General features: G+C 43.9%; 3 protein-coding genes across 3 annotated transcripts; all 3 read left to right on the forward strand.

Annotated features, from left to right (window-relative positions):
- Positions 1-229: 229 nt before the first annotated feature.
- On the forward strand, positions 230-1,162 carry LOC115458353 (olfactory receptor 1019-like). Its single transcript, XM_030188252.1, has one exon. It carries the CDS (start codon positions 230-232, stop codon positions 1,160-1,162), a length of 933 nt encoding a protein of 310 aa, XP_030044112.1.
- Positions 1,163-11,596: 10,434 nt separating this feature from the next.
- Positions 11,597-12,538, forward strand: LOC115457351 (olfactory receptor 5B21-like). Its single transcript, XM_030186769.1, has one exon. It carries the CDS (start codon positions 11,597-11,599, stop codon positions 12,536-12,538), a length of 942 nt encoding a protein of 313 aa, XP_030042629.1.
- Positions 12,539-17,950: 5,412 nt separating this feature from the next.
- Positions 17,951-20,410, forward strand: LOC115458091 (olfactory receptor 2B6-like; the record flags this gene model as incomplete). Its single annotated transcript, XM_030187911.1, has 2 exons — positions 17,951-18,859; positions 20,399-20,410. Coding segments are annotated over exons 1-2 (921 nt in total), but the record flags the coding sequence as incomplete, so codon positions are not given.
- Positions 20,411-22,510: the final 2,100 nt, after the last annotated feature.

The raw sequence follows: 22,510 nt of genomic DNA on the forward strand, positions 1-22,510 counted from the left end.
CATATACATGTTGAGGTTGATAAGCCTGTCCCTATATTTTTTGTGTTCAAGACCGCTTACTAATTTTGTAGCCGCCCTCTGGACCGACTCCATCTTGTTTATATCTTTTTGTAGGTGTGGCCTCCAGCGACTTTCACTGCTGGCCACACACTGCAGGAACTTCAGTGACATCTGCCCTTATCACATGTATCTTTTCTAATTTCTTTTTTCTCTTGTTAGGACAAAACCCATGAAGCCAATGGACGTAGAAAACATAACAACAGTGACAGAATTCGTCATTCTGGGACTTTCTGATAATCTCCAGCTGCAGCTTCCTCTCTTCCTGGTGTTTCTATTTATCTACATGGTCACCCTGCTGGGGAACCTTCTGATTATCACCCTGACCTGTGCTGACCCCCGCGTGCACACCCCCATGTATTTCTTCCTCAGCAACCTCTCCCTCACAGACATCTGGTGTAGCTCCACCATCACCCCCAAACTGCTGGGGATCCTCCTCTCGGGGAACAAAACCATTTCCTTTGCTGCCTGCCTTGTGCAGCTGAACTTCTTCATGGACTCCACCTGCGTTGAGATCTTTCTCCTCACCGCCATGGCTTACGACCGCTATGCCGCAGTCTGTGACCCTTTGCATTATTCACTGGTCATGAACCACAGAGTCTGCCTCCTGCTAGCTGCCGCTTCCTGGATCACTGGCATTTTAAGTGCTGTTATGATCACAGCTTCTGTTGTCCATCTTTCCTTCTGCGGCTCTAACAAGATCGATCATATCTTCTGTGACCTCATTCCATTGTTAAAGCTTTCCTGCACCGACACGACCGGCCCTGAAATGATATTATTCCTAGAAGCTGTTTTGTTGTCATTTCCTGCCTTCCTGGTGACTCTTGTATCTTACACCTACATCATCTCGGCCATCCTGAGGATCCGCTCTGCGGAGGGGAAGCGTAAAGCCTTCTCCACCTGCTCCTCCCACCTCACTGTTGTCTCTCTGTACTATTTATCACTCTTCTCCATGTACCTGAGACCCACCTCGACATATTCCCAGGGACAGGGAAAAATCATGTCTGTGGTCTACACAACTGTCACCCCCATGCTGAACCCCATGATTTACAGCCTGAGGAACAAGGACATAAAAAATGCATTGAAGAAAGTGCTTGGGAGGTAGCTGATGGGAGCAGAGAGTGTAGAAATCATAGCACATTGTCAGACAGAGCAGTAGGGATTCATGGAGTGATATAACTCCTGTGAATTACATTGCTTTTGCGAGTACGGTGATGCTTATACACTTATGAACACCCACTACTGCAATTTTTCCCCTGTATCTTGAGGTTCACTGTCAAATTCCTATGAGTCAGAGAAGGGATTGTTCTCTAAAACTGGTGCCAACCTTTACACACCAATCGCCTGTATAAATGTCCAAATTACCAGTATGAGTAGTGACAAAAAGCACCAGGAGCCTTCAAAATCGGGACACAATTTCTTTAATCGTACAACTTGAACATCAATTCTCTTCCGTCACGGGCCGTGACGACTTAAAAAACAATGGAGCTTTCTCGTTAGGAGATGACGGTCCCTTCAAGCTCTAATTAAAGAGTCAGTTTGGTTTTTTCATTGTCTGCTTTCACCTGCTTATCCTGTTTTGTGTCATACATTAATTATCAGTATCTGTAGCAGAGCTTATTGTGTTATCATTGAGGCTGTATGTTCTGTTTTTATTTATCCTTCGATTTCTACCTTAGTGAATTAAAGGGTAAAAGGTGGGCACAGTTTCTTTTTGGTTGCTTCACAGATTGGGGAATGGCAATTGGAGGAGAGCAGTGGGGCAGGGTGAGAAGGGAGGGGGGATGCTTTTGGAATGCTGCAAGGTGTCAGATGCTGTCAGATTCCTGGAAATCTGGAATCCCTGTTTCTCAGTAACAGGCTGGAAGGGTAGCATTAAATCTGTCCTTCTGTCTGGTAACCCCTTTCTCTGATGCTACAAACATAGTAACATAGTAGATGACGGCAGAAAAAGACCTGCACGGTCCACCCAGTCTGCCCAACAAGATAAACTCATATGTGCTACTTTTTATGTATATCTTACCTTGATTTGTACCTGTCCTTTTCAGGGCACAGACCGTATAAGTCTGCCCAGCGCTATCCCCGCCTTCCAACCACCAGCCCCGCCTCCCATCACCGGCTCTGGCACAGACCGTATAAGTCTGCCCAGCACTATCCCCGCCTCCCAACCACCAGCCCCGCCTCCCATCACCGGCTCTGGCACAGACCGTATAAGTCTGCCCAGCACTATCCCCGCCTCCCAACCACCAGCCCCGCATCCCACCACCGGCTCTGGCACAGACCGTATAAGTCTGCCCAGCATTATCCCCATATTTATTTATTTTTAGCATTAATACACCGCCTACAACCAAAGTGGTTCCAAAATCAACATACACAAATTAAAATGATCAAATCACAACAACACAAATTCCTTACAACTGACAATTAACTAGAAGGAAGACTAATTATATGGAATAAGAAAGCTAAGATAAAAGTCTTTATCCCCTGGATTCTATATATGGTGCCAAAAAACTGGATGCTGATCGAAGATAGACACCCAACTTTGTTGGCCAACACGCCAGTAATTGAGAGCTAATTGGCGCACACATCTTCCTATGAGCTATTCTAGGTGTGCTCCCCAATCCCGTGTTGTGCAACTCAAAAGTGGGCGTGGCCACGAGAGGCACATGGGCCAATCAAGGTTTCCTAAAGTTTGTGCACAGTGTTCTAGAATACTGGAGATGTGCACCCAAGTAGGGCGTTGGGAACTGCACCTGCATCAGAAGGGCGTAAGTTCTGGCACCCAAGTTTGGGCGCTGAAATTGTCAAACAATGCTATTCCGTAATGGGCACTCATCGCTCAGTGCCTGCTATAGAATAATATCACTTGTTGATTTCTCAATGACATTTACTGAGTCTGGGCCCTCCACATGTCTAATACAATATGCAAATATATCTCTTGTGGATATCCCGAAAACCTGATTGGCTGGGTGTGCCCTGAGGACCACAGGTATAGATTCTTTATCAAATTGTTTCTTTGAATGAATGAAAAATGATCTATGTCGTATTATTTGAGAGATGCGACGTTGAAAGCTAGGATCTCAATAGTGGTGTTGAAAAGGCTATATTATGCTTTTTTTGATCATTTTGGTTTGGCTTTGGGTACTTCGTTTCCCTCTTTACTCTTTCTGGTGGTGTTGAAGATAACAGGAGTAACCTACAGTGCTGATTGGAGCTGCAAGACTTTCAGTATCAGAGCGCGAGACCCTTTGTTTCTCTAGATGGAGTTTGACTTTATGGTAACAGTTCACTTTGATATTGTCCACTGAAGGGTGGTATAAAAAAAACCCATAAAGCAGATCCCAGTTTTAAAACACAGCAAGCTACATAGGGGAAAAACCTATGCGTCCAGCTTCTCCTATACAAGCACACAATTCTAGAATGCACTGCCAAAAGTTGTGAAGACAACCTATGACCACCTAAACTTCAGGAAATCATTAAAGACCTACCTGTTCAAAAAGGCATACCCCGCCGACCCAACATAAACGCCTGCACTCTGCAACACAACATAACCAAAGCTTGTAATGGACACTACATGATCTTTCCTCTCCTTGATCCCCATTTTAACTGAAACATATGTTCCTTACTCAACCACAATACCACCTGTATTTGTTTCTTTACCAGACTTGGCGAATGCCTCTACGGTACTGATGGTATTCCAACTGCAGCTCCTTGTGACTCTGGGCAAGTCACTTAACCCTCCGTTGCCCCTGGTACAAAATAAGTACCTAAATATATGTAAACCGCTTTGGATGTAGTTGCAAAAACCTCATTCATCATGACACAGGGAACAGCCGGGCACAGGACTCCCTCGCTCCATTTACTCTTACAAATAAAGAGACCTTATGAAGTCGCCACTGAAGATATGATCTGATCTTTTTGGTTAGGAATCATTTCCGTTAAACTAAGAGTGGAGTAATATCAAACCTCAGTGACCCACTGTATTTTGAGTGTGTTTGTGTGGGAATACAAAATGCCGTATCGTGCTTGTGTGTTTTTTTTAATATCACCCTTCCTGTCAGTGTCTGAGGCAATCAGTGATCAGGCACTGACAAGAAATGTGACATTTAGCAATGCACTGTAGATTACAGCTGCAATTTTAATTCGTCAGTTACTTGCATGCTTACTGATTATAGCGTGCAGTGGTATTTTTGTACCCTAATTTCACAGTACAGAACAAGATCTACCACGATGCTTCCTGCATGGGCTCCAGAGAATGAGTGGCAGTTATGGCTCCTGGGCAACTCCCCTCCCTGGGTAGGAAGGGAGAGGTAGCTATAGCAGAAGACATACCTGGAGATGGGCTGGAGGGAGAGAAAGTGCTTGGGCTGAGATGAGAGACGACTTATGTGGATAACATGGGGGAGGCCACAAAATATGGTGTGGATGGATGAGGTGTGTGGGGGAAAGAGGGGAAGAGAATATTGATAATGACATGGTGGGGAGACAGAACTGAGGGACAGGCGGTGATGGAAAGGGGGAAAGGGAAACGGGACTTGATATACTGTCTTTCTGAGGTTTTTGCAACTACGTTCAAAGCGGTTTACATAGTATATACAGATACTTATTTTGTACCAGGAGAGAGAAGGATGGATAGGTGCTAAGAGTAATGGGAGAGAATGATAGTAATGTAATGATGTAAAACAAGGGCAATAACAGAGACAAAAAGGTGTGTGTGTTTTTTAAAAGAAGCATCTCCATGTGCAATTGGTGATTTTGGAAAGCTGGCATTTACAAGTGGAGATTCCAGGTGATTTTGGCATGAAGAGGGCATAGTTTAAGGCAGGCTAAAAATGCAGATGTGTCTTCATTGTACAAGGGGAATAAGCATGTAGATCTGAAAGATTTCGTGTTGGCTGAGACAGCTTGAAGGGAAAGGTGCAAAGGCTGACAGTGCCACCACTCCGAACCAACACCAAATCAATGCAATCACACCCCTAACACCTCCTGCTCTGTCCTTAGCTTTCAAATGGTGCTTGTGACCTCTAGTGGTAGTTATGTGAAACTACTGCTAGAGCTCATAGGTGCAGAACAAACAATGGGGATCACTTTGCTCCCCTCTGAACCACCACCGATAGACTCTGGTAAGTGCCTGGGGTGGGATGGGGGATCTGGGTTCAGTGGGGAACTTACAGGCTTAAGTTTGCGAGGGATGCGAGTCCAAAACCAAAAAACCCCAAAAAAGTGGAAGATACGTAGACAAAGTCCAAGATGAAAAAAGTCATCGTATTCCTTAGAAACAGTGGAAATGTTCTTTATACAATCTCTGATGCAGTTGTCCAAAAAAATCCCAATCCAGGCCGTGTTTTGGCACATATGCCTTTGTAAGGGGACCTGTAAAGTGACGCAATTCACAATGCTGCAATCTGTTACTGACTATGAAACACAAGCACAAAATGAACGTTACGAGCAGGGCTTTTTTTGAGGGGGTACTGAGTACCGGCACCTTTTTCATTGTCTGCTAAAATTGACTCATAGTCCCCAAGTTATAGCAAAAGAGCTCAGGCTCTACACACCAATTCTGCATTTTCATAGGTTCTGTGACTGGTTGCAGGGGGTCTGGCTATTGTGGGGTGGGTCCCTCAGTGATCACCCCATCCCTGAAGGGTGATCTGGCATTTGAGTACCGGCACCTTTTTTGCTAGAAAACAGACACTGGTTACGAGTTAAGCAAAGCTGATGGCGTCCATGAAAAGGAGGGAGGGGTGTGGCCAGGCATAGAAGGGGACAGGGGGTTGGGGAAAGTGCATGGGAGCAGCCTTTTAAAATCATTCATCTAGACTTCCATATTTTGGGTTTAAACAACACGTTCCCTATGGGTAACTGGTGTCCTTTTCCGACAAACATATTTTTAAAGAAGTTTTTCCTACTTAATCATTGACCTTTCTCATGACTTTATAACCTTCCCAGGCCTCTTTTTTTGCAAGCTGAAGAGCCCTAACCTGTTCCTTCTCTCTTTATCATTTCTGTTACCCTTTTCTGAGCCTTTTCTGGTACTGCTCTATCCTTTTGGAAATGGGGAGACCGGAACCACCCATAGTTCTCAAAGTGCAGAGACACATCAGGGATCAGTTGCCTCTAACGAACTGCTGGTTCCTCTATCACATCTGGAAATGGAGCAGAGTGAAATCCCTAACCTTGTTCTCCCTAGAGTCAAATCACAATTAATCGCATTCAGGCACCTCAAGCACAGAGCCAAACCTTTTCCGTAATGGTGTGGCAGCCTTTTTAATTTCCCACACGGCCAATTCTTCAAGATTTTAAGGGGCTCCAGACACCATCTGCTGGATCCACAGTGGAGGAGAGGTGGCGACACTGCATCACAGGTAAGGAGAAAACCCAGCACTCGTGGCGAGCTGAGTTTCTCTCAACAGGTACAACTAAGAGCTTTATTCCGAAACTTCCACCAGTGAACCAGGAATAGCCAGGATACCTGGTGTCCTTTTTCCTACAAACATATTTTTCACAGGGAATGTAAAATGCATTTATCATGACTGAATCAGCCAACTCTTATAGGAAGGATCTGCAGGGATGTGCTGTACTTGAAGGAGGGTGTAAGGGGTAGGATTGACCCTCTTTGGAGACCAATAAAAGTGAGTATGAATCTCGTCACGTAATATATCACATCACTGTTATTGTGTACTCTCTGGTGTGAAATAAGAATCAACATGGAGTTTCTTTATCTCCCTGTGACTCAGTTCTAATCCCTGGCTCTGACTTTCTGTGTGTGACCTTTGCTTCAGTGATTCTCTTACTCATCCTCAGTTCTAATCCCTGGCTCTGTCACTGACTCTCTGTGTGTGACTTTTGCTTCAGTGACTCTTCAGCCACATTGAGCTTGCAAATAGGTGGGAAAATGTGGGATACAAATGTAACAAATAAAAATAAAATAACCTTCAGTTCAAATCCCCGGCTCTGTCACTGACTCTCTTGAGTGTGTGACCTTTGCTTCACTGACTCTCTTACAAACCTTCAGTTCAAATCCCCGGCTCTGTCACTAACTTTCTTGAGTGTGTGACCTTTGATTCACTGACTCTCTCACAAACCTTCAGTTCAAATCCCCGGCTCTGTCACTAACGCTCTGTGTGTGATCTTTGCTTTAACAATTCTCTCACACAGCCTCAGTTCTAATCCCCAGCTCTGTCACTGACTGTGTGTGACCTTTGCTTTAATGATTCTCTCACATCCTCAGTTCTAATCCCTGGCTCTGTCACTCAAGAATGTGTGAGAGAGTCACTGGGGCAAACGAATAATTCTCTAATCCCTGACACTTTCTTCCCATGGGCAAAGTCATGTGTTAGATAGTCGCAAGATATAAATATCAAAGACACATTAGACTAAGAACACACAAAAGAATGATCACAGAAATACAGCAGGATTTATGGGAATCGCTTGCTAGCCAGCTTAGATATTAACAGTGTGAAATGGAAATGAATACCTGGGTTATGAACTTTTTCAGGAGTCAGGAAATTCCTCCCTGAGCAGCTTGTCCTGGTTCCCAAAGAAGGTGACGGATGCAGCGTGTTGTCAAGCTTAATTCTGTTAAATATGTCTTTTTTTGAGCCAGACCACTTGAAATCCTTTTCGGATTCTAAATCACCTGCTACGGTCACTCGTCCTTCTCTCGCCTTGTCCATGTCGACTCCGTGAACTAATATATGATGGAATATACCCTTCTCTTTTCCCTGTTAAAACAAGTTGCCTTGTATCATTACCTTGTCCTGTCTTTAGCATCGAGGACTGGAATGGCGGATTTCTTAGGAATATTTTCCTGTGTTTTTCTTTAACTGTATGGTTTAATTGTATAATTTAACTATACAACTATGTCTTTTAATATATAGATCTGCCTTTTTCTGTTATGAGATTTATCTTGGAATTCATTATATAATCTAAGAAATAAAAACATTTAAAAAAGTGACAGAGCTGATGTCTTTCCTATTAATATCCGAGTCTGTGGGTACAGATTTGAAGGGTGACACTTGTTCAGATCCCTTATTTTATCATCCTCACTTTAATATTCCCTTATCTCTTGTTTGTCTGTCTTAATTAGATTGTAAGCTCTGTCGAGCAGGAGCTGTCTCTTCATGTTCAAGTGTACAGCGCTGCATACGTCTAGTAGCGCTTTAGAAATGATAAGTAGTCGTAGTAGTAATCTCCTGGAGACCACAGACCACTCAAGGAGCTGTGGGCCCATCATTCCTCACCTGTGAAGTCAGGTGCCTACAGGGATCATTTCAGAAGGAGATGTCTCCCTCTTTAGTGTGAAAACAGCTGCATTTTGGTCATTTGGGCATATAAAGGGGAGGTTATGCACATAAATTGATTTACTTTGCAGTGCAAAAGGTGGTGTAGGAAACATAAACACATCATAGCTCAGATCATAACAAACAAAAACAGAACATAACAGAAACGAAAACAGGAGACAATACTAGGGAGGAAGGATGACTCCTCAAATGAAACAGTTGGATTTCTGTTTAAACCTCTCTTTACTTGGGGCTTATAATGGGGTCCTTTATCCTTTGTTTTGTGGTTCAAAGTCACTCAAGGGTTATTTTTCTAATGCATGCTTACCGCAGGTTAAGAACGCCTACCGAAGGTCATGTTGAGACATCCTGCGGTGGTTTTGGCACATACACACGCTTCCCCATGCGTAGGGTTACCATACGGCTCCAAAAAAGGGAGGACAGATTGAGTCAGTCCGGGTTTTACTTCCATTGCTTTCTGGAGCCATATGGTAACTCTACCCATGGGCAAAAAATAATTTTACGCTGGGGGCATTTTTGGGGGCGGAGAGTGGGCGTGTTCAGTGCTAATGGGTTAGCACATGGGCATTGCCATGTGGTAACTCATTCATGCATGACCCCTTACTGCCTAGAAAAAAAGGTGCAGTTAAGGGCTGATGCACTAATGGCTGAACATTAGTAGAAAAATTAGAGCAAGACCATTATTGCTGATTTACAAAATTTGGTCATTTTGCCCCAGTGTTAAAAGGTGGCCTCAGCGCAGAGGAAACCCACAGTCCAGTAACAGCGAAGGCCAGAAGGACTAATCAATGAGCAGAGGAAGAGAATTCAAATAGGCAGTTTTTAAGACCGGTTTTGAAAGTAGTGGAAGAGCGCCCTTCACGTAAGGAATTTCAGAGCAAAGGATCTGTCCAAGAACGGCAGCCTGGCATGAGAAATCAAACCCTAGCACCCTAAAAGGATGAACAGAGAGGAAGTTACATTCAGAAGATTTAAAGGCATGCGCAGGGGTGTAGGGAATGGGAAGAGAGTCTACATAAATTGGATTCATATGGCCCGATATTTAACCAGCGGTGGGCAGTGCCGCCGGTGTTAAACCTGGATATTCTGTGCTGTTTCTGTTGAGCGGCATTGAATATCCATTTTTAACCACTAAAAAGTTCACCAGTTATGCCAGTATTCAGTGCTAAATGTTAACTTTTTAGCAGTTAAAGATAAGCTGCTAGTTATGCGCCTAACCGGCTATGTCATGCGATAGTTGGTTAGTGGTAACTAGTAACTTTGGACATTCAGCAGGAGATAACTGGTCATCTCATGCTGAATATTGCTGGTTAGGTGCTAAAACGCTATTTAACCTGTCAGCAGACATTCCTGACCGTTTAAATAGTGCTGAAAACCCGAGGGGGGGGGAGGGGGAGGGCAGAGGGGGGTGTTAGCGGCTGGAGTGCGAAAAGCGCCAGAAACAGGATTTTAGCTGTTCCTCCAGGAGAGCTGTAACAAGGTCAAGAACTTTTAGCACTGTATAAAAATTTAACAGCGAGTTTTCCGAAGACGTTGGAGTCAATGCGAATTAACTGAGGGAACATCTGCAAGACAAGAGTTCCAGTAATCAAAGTCTATTCAAAACAAGGGCATGAATTGTAAAGCACATATGTCTCCGAATGACCTGAGGGGGCGAAGCTCCTTAAACTAAAAAATGATTTCCTCACAAGAGAGGGGATTTGGGGTGCGATAGAACGTTCACAATCAATAAAAACACTACATCTTTGATAGAAATGAAACCTCCAGGAGTTCACCTTTACTTCGACACTGGATGTGACTCTTTGTGGGGTTTCCAAGCAAAGGTCATACTTTCATTGTGGTGAGCACAGGGGCAGAGTCTGGGGACAGTGTGGGCAGAACACGCATGTATGTGCATTGATTATAAAATATTATCTTATTTGCATATTTGTAATACATAGTTGCAGTCGTTAGGACAGAGGTAAGTGATTGTGCTTAAATTATGGTGTATTTTGGGCCACTTATACCACAATTCTGTAAATAAAAGTAGGCAACTACATTTCTTTATCAAATCAGCTGAAGAGATGCTTTTTGGCTGCCTTAAACGAGGGACCTAGTTATGAATTTACCCCCCTTCTATGTGCTGAAAAGCAATGCTAAGCACCTCAATTATGGGGAGCCTAATGGTCAGTGGAGCAGCCGGTGACCCAGGGGGGTTCAATTCCCATTGCAGGTCCTTGTGACTCTGGGCAAGTCACTTAACTCTCCGCTGCCCTGGTACAAAATAAGTACCTGTAACCGCTTTGATTGTAACCAGAGAAAGGCAATATATCAAATCCCATCCCTTTCCTTTCCCTTACCTTCTCCAAACATCTCCCCCAAAGTCACCCACTCTTTAGGCTCCTAAATTTAGGGAAGCCAGTTTAACTTTGGGAGTCCAGGCTCCCGATTTCCCAAACTAAAATACCTAGGTAAAGAGACTTCCGATGCACCTTTTGGCAGGTGTCATGGCGATCTGCTGGAATGTTTACGTTTTTTATGCTTTTTTTGTTTTTAATATCCTTTTAACTTCAATTTGCAATGGAGTTCCCATTTCTTTTTATCATTTTTAGTACAGTCTCGATTACTTGACATAAACGGGACCAGCTCGTTGGTCAGATAATCCCTTAAAAATGTTCTGAAAACAAACTTAATGCATGAAGAACAGGCATAGGGTATCTGTCTTAAAAATATTGTTTATGACCTCTAACCAGCAGCGTGTGAAGCCGGAAAACAGGAAAAGAACTTGCGCACTTCTTAACGGCAACGCGATGTCATCACCAGGTGGGTCCGTTGGATATGCTGGATGGTTGGATCATTGAAGGCCAGATAATTGAGACTGTACTGCTTTGTAAATTGTATGGCTGTGTATTCATGACATGGTGGTATAATAAGCTAAATAAGCCATAAACCATAAAATTAGCCTATTTTGAAAATTGTCCCCATTCAAGGCATCGTCTCTAATCACATGATTGGGTTTTAATTTATTTCAGGATTTAGCCTCAATTTTCAGATCGTTTCCCTGCAGCACAGACTAGGATGAGACTTTTGGTAATCTAACCCTTAGTATGGACAATCTCTTCCCAATGCAGTGAACAGCCAACGAGTTTAATGAAATGCAGATCAGCGACTTTCACTGCTGGCCACGTATCGCAGCAACTCCAGTGACACCTGTATTTAACATACACCACGTCTAGTTTTGCATTATTACCTTCAGAATGAGAACGAAGGATCCTGGAGATGTAGAAAACATAACAGCTGTGACAGAATTCATCATTCTGGGACTCTCGGATAATCCGGATTTGCAGGTTCCACTGTTTCTGATCTTCCTGCTTATCTACCTGATTACCCTGCTGGGGAACCTGGCAATTGTGATAGCGACCTGCATCGACCCCCGTCTGCACACCCCCATGTACTTCTTTCTCAGTCACCTGTCATTCACAGACATCTGCTGCACCTCCAACATCGTGCCGAAACTGCTGGTGATTTTCCTTGCAGGGGAGAAGACCATTTCCTACTCTGGGTGCATTATGCAGCTGTTTTTCTTCATGGGTTTTGCTTGCACCGAATGCTTCCTCCTCACTGCCATGGCTTATGATCGTTATGTGGCCGTCTGCCACCCCCTGCACTATCTGCTCATCATGAATCAGAAAGTTTACGTCTTGCTGGCAGCCGCTTCCTGGACCGGTGGCTTCCTAACTTCTGTGACAATCATGGTTTCCGTCATCTGCCTGTCATTCTGTGCTTCTAATGAGATTAATCATATCTTTTGTGAACTCATGCCGCTGCTAAAGCTTTCCTGTACTGACACAGCCAGCGCTGAAACAGTGCTATTCATCGCAGCCGCATTGACCTCAGTGCCTGCCTCTCTGGTGACGCTTACATCCTACACCTTCATCATCTCAGCCATCCTGAGGATCCGCTCTGCGGAGGGGAAGCGCAAAGCCTTCTCCACCTGCTCCTCCCATCTCACCGTCATCTCTGTGTTCTATTTGTCAATTTTCTGTGTGTACCTGAGGCCCAACTCCACTTATTCCCTGCAGCAGGGGAAAATTCTGTCTGTGGTCTACACGACGGTCACCCCCATGCTGAACCCCCTGATTTACAGCCTGAGGAACAAGGATGTGAAAAACGCACTGAGGAAAGTTATCGGAAGGTAGCTGAGCGGTATAAAGGGACATTCCTTTAATAAAAGCAAAATAGGAAATCTAGAAACACATTACCTGCTTTGATTCCTTTTGTTCTGGAAATAAAAAATGTTTAACTTCAATTAAATTAAATGTTTTAAATTGAAAAATACATGCATTTTTTTCAATAAACAGAAAAGCCTTAAGCTTAGCGGAGTTTAGAAAAGGTTTGGATGGCTTCCTAAAGGAAAGGTCCATAGATCGTTATTAAATGGACTTGGGGAAAATCCACTATTTCTGGGATAAGCAATATAAAATGTTTTGTATTTTTGGGATCTTGCCAGGTATTTGTGATCTGGATTGGCCACTGTTGGAAACAGGATGCTGGGCTTGATGGACCTTTGGTCTTTCCCAGTATGGCAATACTTATGTACTTATGTAAGCAGCTAAAGACCCTCCCAGCCCTTTTCGTACCCTCAACTCCTGATCCCCCTGGATATCCTGCCTCTCACCCCACGTGGTTATCTGTCCACATAGTGCTGACAGAGGTCAGGCAATATTTTGGAATATTTAGGAATGTGGCATTGATGTTCCAAGAGCCAGCTGATACTGCCCCTGAATGGAGAAAGGGGCCGGGTGTTTGGGAGAGGGCCTGAAGGGATCTTTGTTTTAAATTCAGGTTTTTTTTCCTGATGGGGAGATTCCGGCCTTTTGGTTTTTCCTGTGTATTGGGAACATTCTAGTGTCTATTAAGTTTTAATTAGTTGGATTTCACTCACACCTTTTTCAGCAGTAGCTTAAGGTGAGTTATATTCGGGGATACTAGGTATTTCCCTGTCCTTGGAGGGCTCACAGTTTAAGGGACTCTCTTACTAACGCTTAACGTGTGCTAATGGAGTTAAATGCTAAGATGCCCATTTGATACCTTTGGGCTTCTTAGCATTTAGTGTACGCGAAGGGGTCCTAAGTTTTTACTTGAGGCAATGGAAAGGTTTAGTGACTTGTCCCATGATCAAAATGAGCAACAGCAGCAGGATTTGAACCAGGCGTCCCTAGTTGGTGGTCCACTGCTGTGACCCTTAGGCTACTCCTCCACATGAGACGAAAATGAAAAGAAGCTCTCCTAATAAGGGGTAATCTAGGCATCGATTACTTATCGTCTTCAGCCTTTGCCCGTAGGGAAGCCCTTCCAGCCCAATGACCATTTGTGCTGCTATTGGGGACATCTAAGTTTCCGAAAAGTGCTCCACTACAGACATTAGGGGAGGTTGTTCTGTTAATCTCCGAGTGCTTGATGTCCCCGCTGAAAAAGCAAGGGATTCTGGACTCTCTGTTAACTTCAGGAAAAATGAACATTTATCTTAGTTATTTCAGAAACATAAATGTTTATGTTCAGACACATAAATGCTTGTTTTGCTATTCTTGGAACATAAATGTTTATATGCTACACAGATATATTTCTGTGTCCATTTTGACCTGATGATATTGTAGACGTTTACTTTTCTAAAATGGATGTTTATGCTGCACATAGAGAGACATTTTTGATAAGATGTCTAAGTCTGACTTTGGACGTTTCGCTCAAAACATCCAGAATCCGAATAGCAAATATACCCATTTTCGAAAAAGGCAAAACATCTATCTTTATTTTTTCTGAAAATACCATTTGTAGTAAGGTTTTTCTGCTCTGTGTGTTTATCTTTTTAGACCATTAAAAAAAATATACAAGTGAAAAACAGAAAATCAAGCCATTGGGATGTGGGAGGGGCAACATTTTCGCAGACTGGTCCCTCAGACATCCCAGGACAGCAATGGCGCATCCTGGGGTCCACTGCTGTGGACTTTATATAAATGCTCCCAGGTACACATCTCACCTTTGCTCCCTTATCTTGTCTGCTGAGCCCCCCCCCTCCAAAAAACCCCACTACTCTAACTGTAGACACATTACAATAGGGGGGCACCCATATGTGGGTTTAGTGGGTTTCTGATGAGTTTTTAGAGGTCTCACATTTCTATCACAAGTGTAACAGGTAGGGGGAGGCATGGGCCTGGGTCTACCTCTCTGCAGTGCACTGCACCCAGCACTACATTACTCTACTCCAGGGACCTGCATGCTGCTCTAATGGACCTGAGCAGAACATATGAGGCTGGCGAGTACTAGTTTTCTTCACATCTTTGGGAGAGTGGGAAAGGGGTCAGTGACCACTGGGGGAGGGAGGGAGGGGGGTCATACCTGATTCCCTCCGTTGGTCATTTTGGGCACCTTTTAGTAAGGGATTGGGACTTGATATACCGCCTTTCTGTGGTTACAGTCCCAAAATGGTTTACGTCGTATATACAGGTACTTATTTGTACCTGGGGCAATGGAGGGTTAAGTGACTTGCCCAGAGTCACAAGGAGCTGCAGTGGGAATTGAACCCAGTTCCTCAGGATCAAAGTCCACTGCACTAACCACTAGGCTACTCCTCCACTCCTTACTCTTTGGGATTCCGGAATCTTGCTATTCTTTGGGCTTCTACTTGGAATGTTGTTACTCTTTGACGTTGTGCCTGGAATCTTGTTAATGGGACTTGATACACTGCCTTTCTGTGGTCACAATTGAAGCGGTTTACATAGTATATACAGGTCCTTATTTGTACCTGGAGCAATGGAGGATTAAGTGACTTACTCAAGGTCGCAAGGAGCTGCAGTGAGATTCAAACCCAGTTCCCCAGGATCAATGTCCTCTACACTAACCACTAGGCTACTCCTATAGTCCAGTTTGTACCTTATTTGTTCTGAAAACAGGTCTAGATCAAAACATTGAATTTTTGCCCTAGACATTTTTGTTCCATTATGGCTATAAAATGTCCAAGTGTTAGGAACGGCCTAAGCCAGCCCCTGAAATGCCCCGACATGCTTCCTTGAGATGAATTGCATAGAGAAACGTCTGCAGAATAGGTTTCAAACATACCAGTTTGGATGTATTGAGAAGAAAACACTTTTTGGATTTTTCTATTTTGGAAGAAGCTTTATGTCTGAAAATGCTTTTTTAAAAAATACTAGTGGAACTTGAGATGATTCAAGTTCGAAAATGCTGCTCTGATGAAAAACCTGCCCCAGGAACACATCCAGCTGAAACTCCGTTTCACCGGGCTAAATTATTCTCTGGCTGGGGCAGGATGAGGGGAGGGATTTTGTTAAAAAGGAAAATTCCTCTGGTTATCTCATGAACTAAACTTGAGACATCTTGTGAAAATTCACCTCCATGTAGCTGCTTTCTGTTCTCTGCTACTTGTAACTGTGAAGTAATTCATTCACTATTTCGATCTGTAAAGTTAATTTTGATGACAGAAAACCTGTTTGTAAAGAACCAGGATTTGGAGATCTGAGAATACAGAGCAAACCTACGACAGGATGTGACAACAGAGTGAATCGGTGCTTCAGGTGGATAATTCTGCAAACTTCTGTGCTCACGTAAGATACTTTTAAATGGTTATAATAACCCCCCAACCACCTCCCGATTGCTGACCATTGATCAGAGCAATTGAAGCACAGATCAGATTTTCTCAAATCTTCTGTAATAAAGAGATTATTCTCCTACTGCAACTGGAAAGCAGCAGCAGAATGAGAGACCGAAAAATTTATTGTCCCCATGGATCAATCACTTGAAAAACTTTCCTGGAAACACAGGCACAGAACAGAAAAAAAATTGTAACTTTTTCATTCCCCAGGTTGAAAAAAACACTGTTCTCTCCCTATGTCCCATTTTAAAACATTTAAGGCCCCTGAGATCCCTCCCTCCCTCCCCCCCCCTGTTTCATGGTGGTGGAGAGGAGGCAGAACCAGTAGAAAGAAAACCCAGTAATTTTGTAACATGACTTTAATGCCTTCATGAGTTGCACCTTCTCGTCAGAAATAATTTAGACTTATTCAGGAGCTTCCTTGGCGTTGAGACCTTCCCAGCCAGGAATAGAAACATTTTCCTGCAAATGTAATTTTTCACTGGAATGTAAAGCGCATTTTATCATGACTGATGGAGAAGATCTGCAGAGATGTCACACACCAGGGGTAGGATGGAGCACGTTTGAAGGGCTTAGAGCCCAGAGTCAGCGACTCAAAGTCTCCTGTTTTGGATTCCTGGTCTCCCTTATCCACCTTCCGATCATGTGTTTGAAGGTTTTAGGAAGGACGCCTTCCTCCCTAACCAGAGGTGAACAGAGGTACTGAGTACTGACACTATTATCACAGCTGTGTTTGCGAAGAGAACCGTGAGTATTGCATTTTTTAGATGAATTAATATGAGCCTGCATTAAAGCTGGATATCCTAATATAAAAAGAAAAATCAGAGTTTGCCCGATGAAGAAAAGGAAACCTCTGTCCTCACAGTCCTTCTATCTGCCTCAGACCTGCTGCTCTGTCTTTGCGGTGTTGACTGCTCCTCAGCTATAGAGAATGTTACATACGTAATGCTGAGAGGGAAACCCCTAAACCCCGAACAACTAAAAATAAACACATTTATAGAGGCTGACTTTCAAATTGGACCACTGAATATATATATAAAGTCTAGAGGCTCCTAACAGGACAATCCATTTAGGAAGGGCACCGGTGTATAAGTTTCGCCCAGTTATTGGCTGCCTCAGGAAGGGACTTGAAAAACCGGTCCGGTCATGGACTTTTAACAGTGCCCTTCCTGAAGCAGCCAATAACTGGGCGAAACGAGGCACACTTATTGAAGGGAGACACGAGAAGGGAGACACGAGATGGAGTCATGAATGTATTGAGTATATCAGGATCGTTTCCTCGATGGTACCAGGAATAGCCCGACTTGTACAAGTCCACGGACCAGTTGGAGTTAAATTTGCAGTTGGACAGTTGAGAGAGACCTTCGCCAGGAGCCTAATATCAAGGATAAGTGAAAGTTTTCTGCAATTTCCATTTTTTGAACAATAGCATGACTTTGGACTGCAGGCTCTAGGTGGCGGGGGAAGGTTGAGGCTTTCTTGATTAGAGCGATAACGGGGAGGATCCTTAGTTTATAAAAGTTTAAACATGAATAAGTTTCCGGGTAGTTTCCCGGTTTTTTGATTATGCGATTTTGGTCTCACTTTGTTTATTAGTTTAATTAGTGAAGGAAACAGTGAGTGTTTCAGACCACTCGTTTTTCTCACGTAAACGTGAGTTTTTTTTGCCTGTTCTCCTTTCACCGGGACCTATGATAGTACTGACTTTAGTAGGGGCGTGATAAATACTTTTAGTATCTCCCCTATTAGGAGCTTTGAGGTTCCCTGTTGATTAATAGAGAAGAAGGAATTTGTTGATTAAAATTCCTAATAACAAAGAGAGACATACACATAACGTATTTTTCAAACTGTTTTTTGATGTTGAACTGTACTGAATATACCTATCATTTCTCTTTACTATTTTTACCTCTCCCTCCCCCACCCCAGGAGAAGACAGATGGATCCAATGGATGTGGAAAATATGACGACACAGAGAGAATTCATTATTTTGGGACTTTCCGATAATCCTGCTTTGCGGCTTCCGCTCTTCCTGGTCTTCCTGGCTATCTACCTGATCACAGTGTTGGGGAACCTTGTGATCATCACAGTGACCTGCGTTGACCCCCGCCTGCACACCCCCATGTACTTTTTCCTCAGCAACCTGTCACTCACAGACATCTGTTGTACTACCATCATCACCCCAAAACTGCTGGAGATCTTCCTCTCAGGGAATAAGACCATTTCCTTCGCTGGTTGCATGACGCAGCTCTTTTCCTTTATGGGATCGGTCAGCAGCGAGGCTTTCCTCCTTACGACCATGGCTTACGACCGTTACGTGTCGATCTGCCACCCCTTGCACTATTCACTTATGATGAATCAGAGACTGAGCGTTGTGCTGGCGGCCATTTCCTGGATCACTGGTTTCCTGAATTCTGTGGCGTTTACGGTTTCCGTCAGCCGCCTTTCATTTTGTGACTCTCACGAGATCGATCATTTCTTCTGTGAGCTCATTCCACTCTTAAAACTTTCCTGCACTGAGATATCTGGTCCTGAAATCATCCTGTTTGTTGATGCCTTGTTGACAGCGGTGCCCACCTTCCTAGTGACTCTTACTTCTTACACCTACATCATCTCAGCCATCTTGAAGATCCGCTCGAAGGAAGGGAAGCGTAAAGCCTTCTCCACCTGCTCATCCCACCTCACTGTCATCTCTGTGTATTACTTATCCCTGCTGTCCATTTACCTGAGACCCACCTCAACATACTCCCAGGGACAGGGCAAAATCATGTCGGTGGTTTACACAACTGTCACCCCCATGCTGAACCCCCTGATTTACAGTCTGAGAAACAAGGAGGTAAAAAATGCGCTGAGGAAAGTCATCGGGGGCTAGTTAATAGGATGTAGAAATCACAGCATGTTATCGTACTAAAGAGACATAGGGGCAGGGTTTTCTTTTGAGGGGGTACTTGGGGGTACTGAGTACTGGCACCTTTTCCATTGTCTGCTAAAATTGACCCACAGTCCCCAAGTTTTAATGAAAGAGCTCAGGCTCTACACACCGATTCTGCCTTGTCATAGATTCTGTGACTGGTTGCAGGGGGGCCTGGCTATTGTGGGGTGGGTCTCTCAGTGGTCACCCCACCCTTGAAGGGTGGCTTAGCATTTGAGTACCGGCACCTTTTTTGCTAGAAAAAACGCACTGCATAGGGGTCGATATTTAAAGTGATTTCACCAGCCAGAAAAGGCTCCTGGCTGGTTAAATTCCTTGTTCTGGGTTAACCGTTCATTGTCATTTAACTGTTTAGTTGCTGCTGAAAATGTCCGGTTAGCGCCTAACTCAAAAGTGGCTGATAAGGAACTGATATTCACGCACTTAACCGGCCAAAGTAACTGCATAAGTAGGACCACGTAAAAGTCAGTCCTCTATGTGACACCCTGCAGCTCGTTAAGTGTTGACTATCACACTAAGGGGTCCTTTTACAAAGGTGTGCTAACGTTTTTAGCGCTTGCTAATGATTAGCGCACTCTGAATGCTAGAGATGCTCATAGGAATATACGAGACACAAGATTTATAGATAGTGATAAGAAAATGTCATTTTGTGTGAGACGTAAAGGTACAACTCAAGCTTAATGAATTGAGATGGTTTTTGTTTAATTTTCTAGGCAAAGTCCTTGATACAGCCTAGCAGGCGAAACATGCATGTCGGACAGTTTTGAGCCCCCAGTCCGAATATCTATAAAGATAAGTGTTTAAAATATAATCAAAATGATTGCATAGAAGCCGATGAGGAATTTGGTGCTACATAAATTGCCCCCAAAATAATTATTGGTTAATAAGCACCACTGAGGCAAAAATTGAAAAAAAATTGAAATTGAACAAATTATAAAAGTGGGAGAATGTGGCGGAGACAAATATATAAGAAATAAGTGTATATCTAGGACCAAGTGCGCTTGAAGGGTGTATACATATATGGTTCCTAGCAAGACAAATATAACTGTCCAATATACTAGTAAATTACATAGGAATATACGGGCATCTCTAGCATTTAGCGCATGCTAAAAACGTTAGCACGCCTTTGTAAAAGGTCCCCTTAGTGCATACTAAACTTTAGTAAAAGGACCCCTTAACTGGCTACGCTTTCGCCGGCTCCATAAACCTGAAAATTCAATGCTGCAGCATGGACATGACCTGGCATTAAATTTACTGGCAGAGTATTGATTCCTTTGATTTCTAGGAGGGATCCGTGCGGAAATATAGAAAACATTCTCTCTAGTCCTTATTGTGGGAAACTTAGTGACAGCTATTAAAGCCCACCTCTTCACCACTGCTTTTGACTCCTAACCACTGCTCACCTGTCCTGTCCTTTTATCTCACCTCTTTATTCCCTTATCCTTGTTTGTCTGTCTTATCTAGATTGTAAGCTCTTTGAGCAGGGACTGTGTTTTGTATATGGTGTACAGCGCTGCGTATGCCTTGTAGCGCTATAGAAATGATAAGTAGTAGTAGCTGACTGAAGGAACGCAGCAAGAAAATACAACCAACCCATTGGTTACCCATTGGTTGTGGAAGGATCTGGTCCTCATGATCCAGAAAGAATCTCGGTCTATAAAAACCCTGGAAGATGAGACCTAAGAAACCACATGGAATGGTTGGTCTCATTCTCTGGAACCAGTAAAATCCCTATTCTTTGGATTAAATAATACTTTTCTATTCTGGCCCAGGGTAAGAGGGAATTTTGAGGACACAGACACTTCAATGTAGCATAAGGAGTGCAAATTTCAGACCATTGTGACATCACTCCTATTATAATCTGCTGTAACATCTCAGTCCTATAAGAAAGAACTAATTGTGACTGGGGGGAGGGGGGTCAAAACGGGAGGGGCGCTGGGGGGGGGGGTCAAAAGTGGTTGTGGTGGTGGGGGGGCTAAAATGTGCCCCCTCACCTCGGGCTCTGGCCCCCTCTCCCACCGAAGTCTGGCTACGCCCCTGGTCTATAGAATACGCCTATTGGCTATGCAAGCACCTAACTCTACGTGCGTCCATTTGTGCCAAGAAAAACTAAGTTAGGTGTGCAGCGAGTGTATTCTATAAACCTGCTTGTAAATTTTCGGAACATCCACGAACCACCCATTCCACGCCCCTTTTCCACAGCAGCCATTAGAATTTCCACACACCACGTTACAGAATACGCTTAGCAAGTTGTGCGCATACATTCTAATTGCCAATTGGTGCTGATAATTGCTTCTTAACATTCACTTATCAGCACCGATTAGCTAGTTAACCAATTAGGTTATGCACAATTGTTCTGGAATGTGCTTCGATTCCTGTGTGGAAATTTCAGAGCGATATATACTATCCAGGGGTTACTGTGCACATCCCCAGAGATAGTAAGCTCTGTTGCGCAGGGATCGTCTCTTACATGTTCGAGTGTACAGCGCTGCGAGCATCTACTGTGTGTGTGTGTGAGAGAGAGAGAGGGGCAGACAGGGAAAGAACTTTTCACTCCCAAATGCTGACCAGTGACCACTGCAGGTGAAGCTGAGATCAAACTCCTTTTACCCTTCTATAACCAGCGTGAAAATTCACTACCACAGCTGGGAACAGAGAAGCACGAGGGGCCCAAAATGTATTCTCCCCACAGATCAATCACTTGTAAATTTTCCAAGGAACACAGGCTTAGAACATTTCCTTTAATTGTCTGTGAGTCTTCTTAATTTCCCAGATGAGAAGAACACAGTTTTCTCTCCACAGCTCATTCTTAAAGTATTTAAGACACCCGAGGTCTTTCCCCCACTGGGTCAGGCAGGAGATGAGGTGGCACTGGTGCACAGGTAAGGAGAAAACCAAGCCATCCAGCAGCCTGTGGCTGTAATACAGAAACATAACCAGGTTGAGGGCGTGGGGGGAGCGGAAAGCAGACTGCCGACTTTGCCGGCGTGTATTTGAAACACAACAGATCACGTGAAAAATAGGTGCCGATGCTGCCTGAAGTCTGTTTGGGGGAGCGGTCGCTCTTCTGCAAGCCACCTAGCTATGCCTCTGCTGTATTGTCTATTATCTGATCAGATATAATTTAGGGGTCGAGGCTCCTGCTCGGTTAAACCCCGCTGAGTTAGCCGGCCACTGATATTCAACTCCGTTTAACCCATTCAATGTCTCTAATAACTGGCTATTTCCAAACGGGCAGGGTTCGGGGTAGTCCCAGGCCAGAGCTTGGGAGAGTCAGCCTATGTGCTTGCTTAGCTGGTTAGCGGACTGAATATGGGCCAATGTCTGGTTAACGTCCGGTCAGCACACACACTCAGATTTTCAGAGGCAGGAGATGTGCATCATGTCCTGAGGTTAGTTCAGCCTGCGGCTACAAGCCGCTTAAAAGCTGTTGACTGCATTGAGCTGAATATCGGTCCCTTAGAGTTTTATTCAGGAGCTTCCACAGGGGTTGGGCCCACCAGCCAGGAACATGCATTTTGCTGTCATTTTTCTACATATATAATTTTTCACAGGGAATATAAAATCTGTTTATCG

The sequence above is a fragment of the Microcaecilia unicolor genome, chromosome 14 (assembly GCF_901765095.1).
Source record: "Microcaecilia unicolor chromosome 14, aMicUni1.1, whole genome shotgun sequence".
Classification (NCBI taxonomy): Eukaryota; Metazoa; Chordata; class Amphibia; order Gymnophiona; family Siphonopidae; genus Microcaecilia; species Microcaecilia unicolor.

Bases quoted from the DNA above. Each gene is read 5' to 3' on its own strand.
- LOC115457351 (XM_030186769.1), top strand. From the start codon at position 11,597: ATGAGAACGAAGGATCCTGGAGATGTAGAAAACATAACAGCTGTGACA.
- LOC115458353 (XM_030188252.1), top strand. From the start codon at position 230: ATGAAGCCAATGGACGTAGAAAACATAACAACAGTGACAGAATTCGTC.